Source organism: Passer domesticus (genome assembly GCF_036417665.1).
Source record: "Passer domesticus isolate bPasDom1 chromosome 26 unlocalized genomic scaffold, bPasDom1.hap1 SUPER_26_unloc_1, whole genome shotgun sequence".
Lineage (NCBI taxonomy): Eukaryota > Metazoa > Chordata > Aves > Passeriformes > Passeridae > Passer > Passer domesticus.
In genome coordinates this window covers 653,499-664,156 of record NW_026989901.1, presented here as the reverse complement: position 1 = coordinate 664,156, position 10,658 = coordinate 653,499, and the positions used below count along the sequence as shown (strand labels likewise).

Below are 10,658 nucleotides of genomic sequence, written 5' to 3'. Positions count from 1 at the left end.
TATTTCTTTATTTCAAACATTTTTTTGTTTGGTCTGCTAAGGTCTGTTTTGTAGGTTGGTCCGAGGTGCACACACAGCTTCTTGGGCTGGTGTTATTTTTTTTTATTAAAAACTACATATACCATGTTTACAATACTGTTCTAATACTTATCACTTATGTTAGATAGTGACTTTCTGCTCTAATTTGTGAATGCTAACATCATCTTGAACATGGATGCTAGGGAGAAAAAAGAAGAAGGATATGGTATGCTTAAGTCCCTCCATCTTGGAACTCCAGAATCTTATGTACAGAATTCTAAAGCTCCTTGTACAAGGTTCAAAACCCCCCTGTACAGTGTTCTAAAATTTTTTCTTCAGTCTGTGATTGTTACTACTATACTTAAACTTTTGTGACTTGGAATTCTCCACATAAAGTTGATAATTTGCTCCATTAATTAAGATTGAATTTCCAGGTGTCTTTGGCTTCCTGCCAGGGTCTCCGAGCCCCTGCAAGGGCTTTGAGCCATCCAGGGCATCCAGAGAGATGTCCTGGATTCCGACAGCGATGCAGGGTATTGGATGAGGTGCAGGGGGTTGGATGAGGTGTGGGGGCCCTGGATGTGGTGCAGGAGGGCAGGATGTGGTGCAGCAGGGCTGGATGTGGTGGAGCGTGGCTGGATGTGATGCAGGGCGGTTGGATGTGGTGAAGGGGGGCTGCATGTGGTGCAGGGTGGCTGGATGTGGTACAGCAGGGCTAGATGTGGTGCAGGAGGGCAGGATGTGGTGCAGGGTGGTTGGATGTGGTGCAGCAAAGCTGGATGTGGTGCAGGGTGGTTGGATGTGGTGCAGCAGGGCTGGATGTGGTGCATGGGGGCTGGATGTGGTGCAGGGCTGCTGGATGTGGTTCAGCTGGGCTGGATGTGGTGCAGGGGCCCTGGATGTGCTCTCCAGTATGAGGCTGCCAGCCGCAGTTATGGAACCAGCTGCCTCCCTTGTTGGTGGCTCCAGCAGTTCCTCTCTCTCCTGCAGTGCAGAGTTGGGGAGAACCAGTCAGCCTGGCCTCAGTACCTGGCAAGATAATGGAGCAATTTATACTGAGTGTCATCATGCAGCATCTACAGAATGGCCAGGGTATCAGACCCAGCCAGCATGGGTTAAGGAGGGGTAGGTCATGTCTGACCAACCTGATCTCCTTCTATGACCAGGTGGCCCTCCTGGTGGATGTAGGAAAGGCTGTGGATGTTGTGTACCTGGACTCCGGCAAGGCCTTTGACACTGTCTCCCACAGCACATTCCTGGAAAACTACAGTCCACGGCTTGGACAGGAACATTCTTTGCTGGGTTCAGAACTGGCTGCATGGCCGGCCCAGAGAGTGGTGGTGAGCAGTGCTGCATCCAGCTGGCATCAGTCACCAGTGGTGTCCCTCAGGGGTCTGTGCTGGGACCAGGTCTATTTAATATTTTTATAGATGACATGGATGAGGGCATTGAGTCTTTCATTAGTAAATTTGCAGACAACACTAAGCTGGGAGCTTGTGTCCATCTGTTGGAAGGTAGACAGGCTCTGTAGACAGACTTGGAATGGTTGAATGGATGGGCAGAGTTGAACAGGATGAAGTTTAATAAATCCAAGTGCCGAGTTCTACATTTTGGCCACAATAACCCCCTGCAGTGCTATAGGCTGGGGGTGGTGTGGCTGGACAGTGCCCAGGCAGAAAAGGACCTGGGGGTGCTGGTCAACAGCCAGCTGAACATGAGCAACCAGTGTGCCCTGGTGGCCAAAAAGACCAAGGGCATCCTGGCCTGTATCAGGAATAGTGTGTCCAGCAGGACCAGGGAAGTCATCCTTCCCCTGTACTCGGCACTGGTGAGGCCACACCTTGAGTGCTGTGTCCAGTTCTGGGCCCCTCAGTTTAGGAAGGATGTTGAGATACTTGGGCATGTCCAGAGGAGGGCAACGAGGCTGGTGAGGGGCTTGGAACACAAGCCCTGTGAGGAACAACTGATGGAGCTGGGGTTGTTTAGCCTGGAGAAAAGGAGACTCAGAGGTGACCTTATCACTCTACAGCTTCCTGAAGGGTGGTTGTAGTGAGGTGGGGTTGGTCTCTTTCTCCAGGCAGCAGTGACAGAACCAGAGGACACAGTCTCAAGCTGTGCCAAGGGAAATACAGGTTGGATAGTAGGAAGTTTTTCACAGAAAGGGTGATAAAGTTCTGGAATGGTCTGCCTGGGGAGGTGGTGGAGTCACCATCCCTGGGTATGTTTAAGAAAAGACTGGAAGTGGCACTGGGTGCCAGGGTTTAGTTGAGGTGTCAGGGCATGGGTTGGACTCGATGGTCTTGGAGGTCTCTTCCAACCTGGTGATTCTGTGATTCTGGGATAATCATTTGTACATATTCAGACATTCCTGTGAGTTCAGATGTTCTTTTATTTGGTTTTAACCCTTGACTTGCCTCCACGCCATCTTGTGCATTAAACCAATTTATTTTATTTCTCCTTGCGCTTCCATTGTGTCGTGTGGTCACTCTCTGGTGACGAGAGAAGAATTTGTAAATTCTTCCTTTTTTTCACTGTTTTGGAACTGCGATGGGACTGGGGACACTGGGACACAACTGGGAACACTGGGACAGGGACACTGGGACAGGATGTGGGACACTGGGATGGGACTGGGTTGGTGACATTGGGCTGGTGGCACTGGGATGGTGGCAGTGGGACAGAAGTGGGGACACTGGGATGGAACTGGGGACACTGGGGCACAAATAGGAGCCCTGGGATGGGGACACTGGGATTGAACTGGTGGCACTGGGATGGGGCTGGGGACATTGGGATGGTGACAGTAAGACTGAACTCGGGACACTGGGATAGAACAGGGACACGGATGCTGGGACAGGATGGGGACACTGGGACAGGGTGGGGCCACTAGGATGGTGACATTGGTATGGGGACAATGGGGCGCTGGCACTGGGATGGAACTGGGAGCACTGGGCTGGTGGCACTGGGACAGGACTGGGGTCACTGGGCTGGCACTGGGTTGCTGATGTCAGCATTAATTAATTAATTAATGCACCAAGCCCCAATTATTTGCAAAGGCAAATCTCTTTTTCCATTCATCAATCAGGGCAACCGTTCCCATTGTCCCTTTGGTCTCTCAGTGCCGCTTTGATCTCCCCCAGAGCCAGAGCGAATGTCCAAGGAATGGCACCTGCCGGACAGGGGCAGGACGAGGTGATGTCACCTCCCAGGCCCCACCCCCCGCAGGGCCATGGCCCTCTGGTGGCCAGGTGACACTGCGAGGTCCTCTCCCCCCGCCAAACCACTTGGCAGTCAGCACGGGCAGGGCCAGCAGCAGGTGACCGTCCTCGGCCACCCCCAGGGACACTGCGGGGACACGGGGACACCACACAGGTGGCACCAGGGACATGGCAGTGCCACCCATCCAGTGGCACCAGTTCTGTCCCAGACTGGTGGCACTTGAGGGGCTTTTGATGACACGAGGAGCTGGTGGCACTTGAGTGGCCACAAGTCTTCCCAGGGATGTCACTGCCCTGATGACGTCACTGTCTCCGCAGCAGCCTTGGGATGTCCTCGATGGCTTTTTGGCACCGCTTGGCCACCGTGTGTCTGCTGGGGACATCAAAGATACTGTGGCCACCACAAGGACTCAAGAGGATGTTGTCGATGACCCCAAGTGTCCCCAGCAGGTGATCCTTGGCCAGGCGGGTGCTGGCCACCCACAGCCACTCAAACTCGGCCACCTTGGTGACCGAGGTCTGGAGAACATCAGGGGACACCTCATTTGTCCCTTTTAGGGTGGCCTCGATGTCCCTGAGCCGCCACTCCAAAATCCAGTTGAACAAGGTGGCTCTGTGACATGTTGCCACCAAGCGCTGCAGCGGGCCCTTGGCCACTGCTGCCCAATGTCCCCTCCTGGTGGCTGGCATTGCCCGCCTGGTGGCTGCCATGGCCTCTCCCATGGCCTCGTTGGTGGCTGCCGCTACATGGGCATCGTGCGTAGCCATTTTGCAGGCCACCTCCTTCGTGTCCAGGGCCACCATCAGCTGCTGGTCCGTGACCACCTTCCTGCAGGTGTCACAGAGTTTGGTGGCCTCCCTGGCCAGCTGGTCACAGCTGTCCACGAGCTTGGCCACTGACTCCCGCCAGTCACTGGCCACGGCTCTCACATTGGCCTGACTAGTCCCAGGGGTGGCCCCAAGGGTGGCCAAGGCTAGTCGCAGGCAGGGGACACCAGAATCTCCCAGGGAGGTGCTACCGCCATGGCCCAGGGTCTCACGGAGCCTCGAGGTGAATCTCCCCAGGGCCATGTGCAGGGACTTTGGGGGCTCAGAATGCCGCATGCCCCAGAATGGCCAGGTCACGGTGGCTGCCACCTCACCCAGGGTGGCCACCACGGACACCAGAGTCTCCAGCAGCTGTGAAAGGGACGGCTAGGGAGAGGACAGGGGAGGTGTCAGGGACCTGGTGGCACTTGTGGCCTCCAGGGGTGGCCCCTGTGCCCCCCCAAAGTCCCCTTTTTCCTCTTCCTGGACGTCTCTGCTGTCTCCCCTCTGTCCTTTTGTCACCCTCTCGTCCCCTCTGCCACCCCCTGCCACCACACTCCTAGCCCCTGCCACCCTCTGCTGTCCCTTCTGCCACCCCCTGCCAGCCCCTTTGTCCCCTCCCCACCCAGTCATTCCCATCCTCCACTGCCCCCTAACCCCCACTTTCCCCACCACCCCCCTTCTTGCCACTCCCTCCTGTGCCCTTCATAAGCCCCTGTCCCCTCCTGCCAGCCCCATGTCCCATCCATCCCCCATTGCTCCCTCCCCCACTGTGCCCCCTCCCCCACCAATGTCCCCTCTGTCCCCTCTCCCCCTACCCGGTCGCACCTCTTGGAGCTCCATGCTCACTGCGGACACCTTGGGGATGCTCTGGGGATGCTCCGTGGGTTGAAGGAGCCTTGGGATGTCCTCGATGGCTCTTTGGCACCGCTCATCCACCCCACAGGCACTGGGGCTGGCGGGAGCACCAGTGAAATAGAACTTGATGATGTCTTGAAGTGTCCCCAGCAGGTGATCCTTGGCCAGATGGATGTTGGCCTCCCACAGCCGCTCGGCCTCGGCCACCTTGGCCACCAAGTCCTCGGGGACATCGGAGGACTCCCCGTCTGTCTCCTCCAGGGTCATCTCGATGTCCTCAACCCTGTGCAGCAGCTCCCGGGGGAACGCCGTGGCTTCGTCACACGCGGCCACCAAGCGCTCCAGCAGCCCCAGGGACACTTCTGCCCACTGTCTCACCTTGGTGGCCGTTGTTGCCTTGCTGGCAGCCACCCTGGCCTGTCTGCTCACCCAGGCTTCATGCCCGGCCACCACCTCATCCCCCTCCTCTCTGCTCAGGGCCTGACCCAGCTCCACCATGTTTTCCTGAGCTGTCCCATCACGGGCAGCCTTGTCCTGCATGTGCCTTTCCCAGGTGGTGGCAGTGGCTGCCATGTCGGCCGCCTCAGCGGCCACCCTCCTGCAGGCATTGTGGAGCTTGGTGGCTGCCCAGGTCAGCTCAGTCCAGCTCTCCTCAACTACAGCCACCGAGTGCAGCCACTCACTGGTCGCCATTGTTACATGGTCCCAGGGGGTCCATGGCGTGCTCTTGTAGGCAGCCAGGGCCCGGCTCAGGAAGGTGACAGGGTCATCATCATCGCAGATGACATTGCGGCGCCACCAGGTGTGATCAGTGTGGTGCAGGGTGGCCCGGAGCTCCTTGGTGAAGTTCACCAGGTCCCAGTACAGGCGCAATGCAGACACGGGCAGCATCTCCTCCTCCAGACTGGGCATGGTGGCCAGTAGCTTGCCCAGGGTGGCCACCACGGTGACCTGTTGCTGCAGCAGGGCTGGGAACAGCTGGGGAGGGGACAGAGGAGGTGTCAGGGACCTGGTCTCACTGCTGTGCCACCACTGCTGTCCCCTCTGCCACCACTTGCCCGCCCTCCCGTCCCCTTCCCCCCATGTCCCACCTATCCCTCACTGTCCCCTACCTGTGTCCCCTGCCCCCCTTTGTCATCTCTCTTGTTCCTGCCACTCCCTCCTTTGTGACTGTCCATCCGCTCCCGCCATGCCCCTTGTGCCCCCCCGGGTGCCTCCAACCCTCCAACATCCATTGCCCCCTTCCCTCGCCATGTCTCCTCTGTCCCACTCTCTCCCCGCTCCCCATTGTACCTCTTGGGGCTCCACGCTCACTGGGGACCTGGCGGGGACACTCTGGGGACACGCCGGTTGTTGAACGAGCCTTGGGATGTCCTCGATGGCTCTTTGGCACCGCTCGGCCACCCCACAGGCACTAAGGCTGGCAGGACAACCACCAAAATAAAACTTGATGTCTGGAAGTGTCCCCAGCAGGTGGTCCTTGGCCAGGCGGGCATTGGCCTCCCACAGCCGCTCGGCCACAGCCACCTTGGCCACCAAGTCCTCGGGGACATTGGGGGATGCCTCATTTGTCCCCTCCAGGGCAGCCTCAGTGTCCCTGAGGAGGCGCTGCAGCTCTCGGGGGAACGCAGTGGCTTTGTCACACGCGGTCGCCAAGCGCTCCAGCAGCCCCAGGGCCTCCTCCACCCGCTGTCTCACCATGGTGTACCTGGATGCCCAGCTGGCAGCCACCCTGGCCTCTCTTCTCACCCGGGCTTCATGCGCGGCCTTGGCCTCCTCCTCCCTGCCCAGGGCCTGACCCAGCTCCACCATGTTTTCCTGAGCTGTCCCATCACGAGCAGCCCTGTCCTGCAGCTCCCTGGCCCAGGCCATGTCCTGGGCCACCATGTAGGCTGCCTCAGAGGCCGCCTCCCTGCAGGCATTGCAGAGCTTGGTGGCCTCCCTGGCCAGCCCGGCCCAGCTGTTGACAAGCGCATTCACCAACCCCTGCCACTTGCTGACCACCATTGTCACATGGAACCAGGTGGTGCATGTGGTGCTTTTGTAGGCAGCCAGGGCCTGGCTCAGGGAGGTGACAGGGTAATCATCATCGAAGGTGATATTGTGGCACCACCAGGTGCCATCAATGCAGTTCAGGGTGGCCCAGAGCCCCCTGGTGAAGGCCACCAGGTCCGAGTACAGTCTCACTGAGGACCCGAGCATCATCTTCTTCCGCCTGGGCAGGGTAGCCAGCAGCTTGCCCAGGATGGCCACCACGGTGACCTGTGGCTGCAGCAGGGCTGGGGACAGCTGTGGAGGGGACAGGGGAGGTGTCAGAGACCTCATGGCACTTGTGGCCTCGTGTGGTGGCCCCCTGCTCCCGAGGGGTCCCCTTTGTCCCCTCTATCCCTTTGTCAGCCTCTTGTTGCCTCTGCCACTCCCTGCCCCTCCCCTTGGAGCCCCTCCCACCCCCTGGCCCCACTGCTGTCCCCCTCTGTCACCCCCTACCACCACACTCCTAGCCCCTGCCACCCCCTGCTGTCCCCTCTGCCACCACCTGCCAGACGCCCTGTGCCCTACCCTCGTGTCCCTCCCATACCCCATTGCCCTCTCCCCCCACTTTCCCCTCCACCCCTCTGTCACCTCTCCACTTCCTGCCACTTCCTCCTGTCCCCTTTGCAAACCCCTCTCCCCTCCAGCCATCCCCCGCCTCCCTCCACAGCCCATTGCACCTCTTGGGGCTCCATGTTCACTGGGGACACCTTGGGGACACCTTGGGGACGTGTCGGGAGTTGAACCAGCCTTGGGATGTCCTCGGTGGCTCTCAGGCACCGCTCAGCCACCCCACACGGACTGGGGCTGGCGGGACCACCAGTGAAATAGAACTCGATGATGTCATCAACTGTCCCCAGCAGGTGAGCCTTAACCAGGTGGGTGTTGGCCTCCCACAGCTGCTCAGCCTCAGCCACTTTGGCTACCAAGTCCTCGGGGACATTGGGGGACACCTCATTTGTCCCCTCCAGGGCAGCCTCGATGTCCCTGAGCCTGCGCAGCAGCTCCCGGGGAAAGGCGGTGGCTTCGTCACACTCGGCCAGCAAGCGCTCCAGCAGCTCCAGGGCCTCTTCTACCTGCCGTGTCTCCTTGGTGGCCCTGGTTACCTCGCTGGCAGCCACCATGGCATCTCTCCTCACCCGGGCTTCATGCCCGGTCACCACCTGGGCCCCCTCCTGCCTGCCCAGGGCCAGACCAAGCTCCACCATGTTTTCCTGAGCTGTCCCACCACAGGCAGCCTTGTGCTGCAGCTCCATGGCCCGGGCTGTGGCGGTGGCCACCCTGTCGGCCGCCTCAGTGGCCACCTCCCTGCAGGTGTTGGAGAGTTCGGTGGCTGCCCCGGCCAGCTGGACCCAGCTGTCCAGAAGCGTCGCCACTGACCCCTGCCACTTGCTGACCACCGTTGTCATGCGGTTCCTGGGGGTCCCTGGGGTGCTCTTGTAGGCATCCAGGGCCTGGCTCAGGGAGATGGGAGGATCATCATCATCGGAGCTGACATTTTGCTGCCACCAGGTGCCGTCAATGTGGTACAGGGTGGCCCAGAGCCCCCTGGTGAAGTCCGCCAGGCCCCAGTGCAGGCTCTCTGCAGACCTCAGCAGCATCGTGTCCCGCCTGGGCAGGGTGGCCAGCAGGTCATCCAGGGTGGCCACCACGGCAACCGGTGGCTGCAGCAGGGCTGGGGACAGCTGGGGAGGGGACAGGGGAGGTGTCAGCCCCTCCCTTCATAGCCACTCCCATCCTCTGCCCTTCTGCTGTCCCCTCTGTTAGCCTTGCCAGGACACTCGTAGCCCCTGCCACCCCCCGCCAGTGCCTGTATCCCCAACTCCCCATGTCCCCCCATCCACCACTGCCCCCTGCCCCCACTTTCCCAACCACCCCTCTGTCACCTTCCTGCCACTCCCTCCTGTCCCCTTTGTGATCGCTCGTCCCCTCCCACCACCCCTCGTGACCCGTCCATCCCCCATTGCCCCCTCCCCGCCCCATGCCCCCTCCCCTCCAGTGTCCTCTCTGACCCCCTCTCCCCCCACACCATTGCACCTCTTGGAGCTCCACGCTCACTGGGGACACATTGGGGATGCTCTGGGCACACTCTGGGGGTTGAAGGAGCCTTGGGATGTCCTCGGTGGCTCTTCGGCACCGCTTGGCCACCTCACAGTCACTGGGGCTGGTGAGATCACCAGTGAAATAGAAATTGATGTCTTGAAGTGTCTCCAGCAGGTGTTCCTGGGCCAGGCGGGCGTTGGCCTCCCACAGCTGCTCGGCCTTGGCCACCATGGCCACCAAGGCCTCGGGGACATCAGGGGATGCCTCATTTGTCCCCTTCAGGGCGGCCTCGAAGTCCCTGAGGAGGCGCTGCAGCTCCCGGGGGAACGCAGTGGCTTTCTCACACACGGTCACCAAGCGCTCCAGCGGCCCCAGGGCCGCCTCCACCCGCTGTCTCACCATGGTGGCTGTGGTTACCTCCCTGGCATCCACCCTGGCATCTTCCCTCACCCGGGCTTCATGCTCGGCCGCCACCTCGGCCCCCTCCTCCCTGCCTAGGGCCTGACCCAGCTCCACCATGTTTTCCTGAGCTGTCACATAATGGGCAGCCATGTCCTGCAGGCACCTTGCCCAGGTGGTGTCATTGGCCTCCTTCTCAGCTGCCTTGGTGGCTACTGTCCTGCAGGTGTTGCAGAGCTTGGTGGCTGCCCTGGTCAGCCGGGCCCATCTGTCCACGAGCGCGGCTACTGACCCTTGCCACTCGCTGGCCACCGTTGTCACACAGTTCCGGGGGGTCCCTGGGGTGCTCTTGTAGGCGGCCAGGGCCCGGCTCAGGGAGGTGGGAGGGTCATCATTATTGGAGGTGACATTGTGGCGCCACCAGGTGTCACCGGTGCGGTACAGGGTGTCCTGGAGGTCCTCGGTGAAGTCCACCAGGTCCCAGTACAGGCGCCCTGCAGACTGGTTCAGCAGCATCATCTCGTCCAGACTGGGCATGGTGGCCAGTAGCTTGCCCAGGATGGCCACCACAGTGACCTGTGGCTGCAGCAGGGCCGGGGATAGCTGGGGAGGGGACAGGGGAGGTGTCATGGATCTGGTGGCACTAGTGGCCTCTTGTGGTGGCCTCTGTCCCCTCCCGGAATCCCCTTTGCCCCCTCCCTGAAGAATTCTGCTGTCCCCTCTGTCCCTTTATCACCCCCTCATCCCCTCTGCCACCGCCCGTTGTTCCCCCCCGTCACCTCCTCCCATCCTGCTATTCCCTCCTGTCCTCTTTTCAACCCCCTGCCCTCTGCCGACACCCACGTGTCCCCTCCGTACCCCACCATCCCCTCCTGCCACTGCCTGCCCCCATCTGCTCTGTCACCCCACTGTCCCCTCTGTCCCCTCCCCCCCACCACTCTGGGATTGTCTCACCTCGAGGGGCTCCATGGTCGCTGGGGACACCCCGGGGACACTCTGGGGACACCCCGGGGATATTCTGGGGCGTGTCTGGGTGACAAAAACACCCAGGTCACAGCCTTGGACACGCAGGAACGTGGCACGGCTGGATGGAGGAAGCAGGAAGAGGTGACGCCACTGCCCCCCCTGCCTGTGGGACCCGGGCAGGATCCCCAGTGTCCCCCCCCATGTACCCAGGGGGGACCCAATGTCCCCTCAGGGTCCCCAACAAGGCCCAAGTGTCCCCTGATGTCCTGATGGGGACACTGGGGACATAGCAGTGTCCTGTTGGGGACACTGTGGGGACATCGG

The 10,658-nt window shown here is 60.4% G+C and overlaps 1 protein-coding gene across 1 annotated transcript; it reads right to left on the bottom strand.

The window, feature by feature from the left end:
• Window positions 1–2,389: 2,389 nt before the first annotated feature.
• On the bottom strand, window positions 2,390–5,840 carry LOC135291662 (uncharacterized). Its single transcript, XM_064405923.1, has 2 exons — window positions 4,866–5,840; window positions 2,390–3,600 (listed from the first exon to the last, which is right to left on the bottom strand). The coding sequence occupies exons 1-2, from the start codon at window positions 5,805–5,807 to the stop codon at window positions 3,517–3,519; spliced, it is 1,026 nt and encodes a 341-aa protein (XP_064261993.1). The 5' UTR covers window positions 5,808–5,840; the 3' UTR covers window positions 2,390–3,516.
• Between the last annotated feature and the right edge of the window lie 4,818 nt (window positions 5,841–10,658).

Bases quoted from the DNA above. Each gene is read 5' to 3' on its own strand.
- LOC135291662 (XM_064405923.1), bottom strand. From the start codon at position 5,807: ATGCCCAGTCTGGAGGAGGAGATGCTGCCCGTGTCTGCATTGCGCCTG. The intron at 3,601-4,865 runs GTGCGACCGGGT...TGTCCCCAGCAG, and splicing joins TGAGCATGGAGCTCCAAGAG to ACACACGGTGGCCAAGCGGT.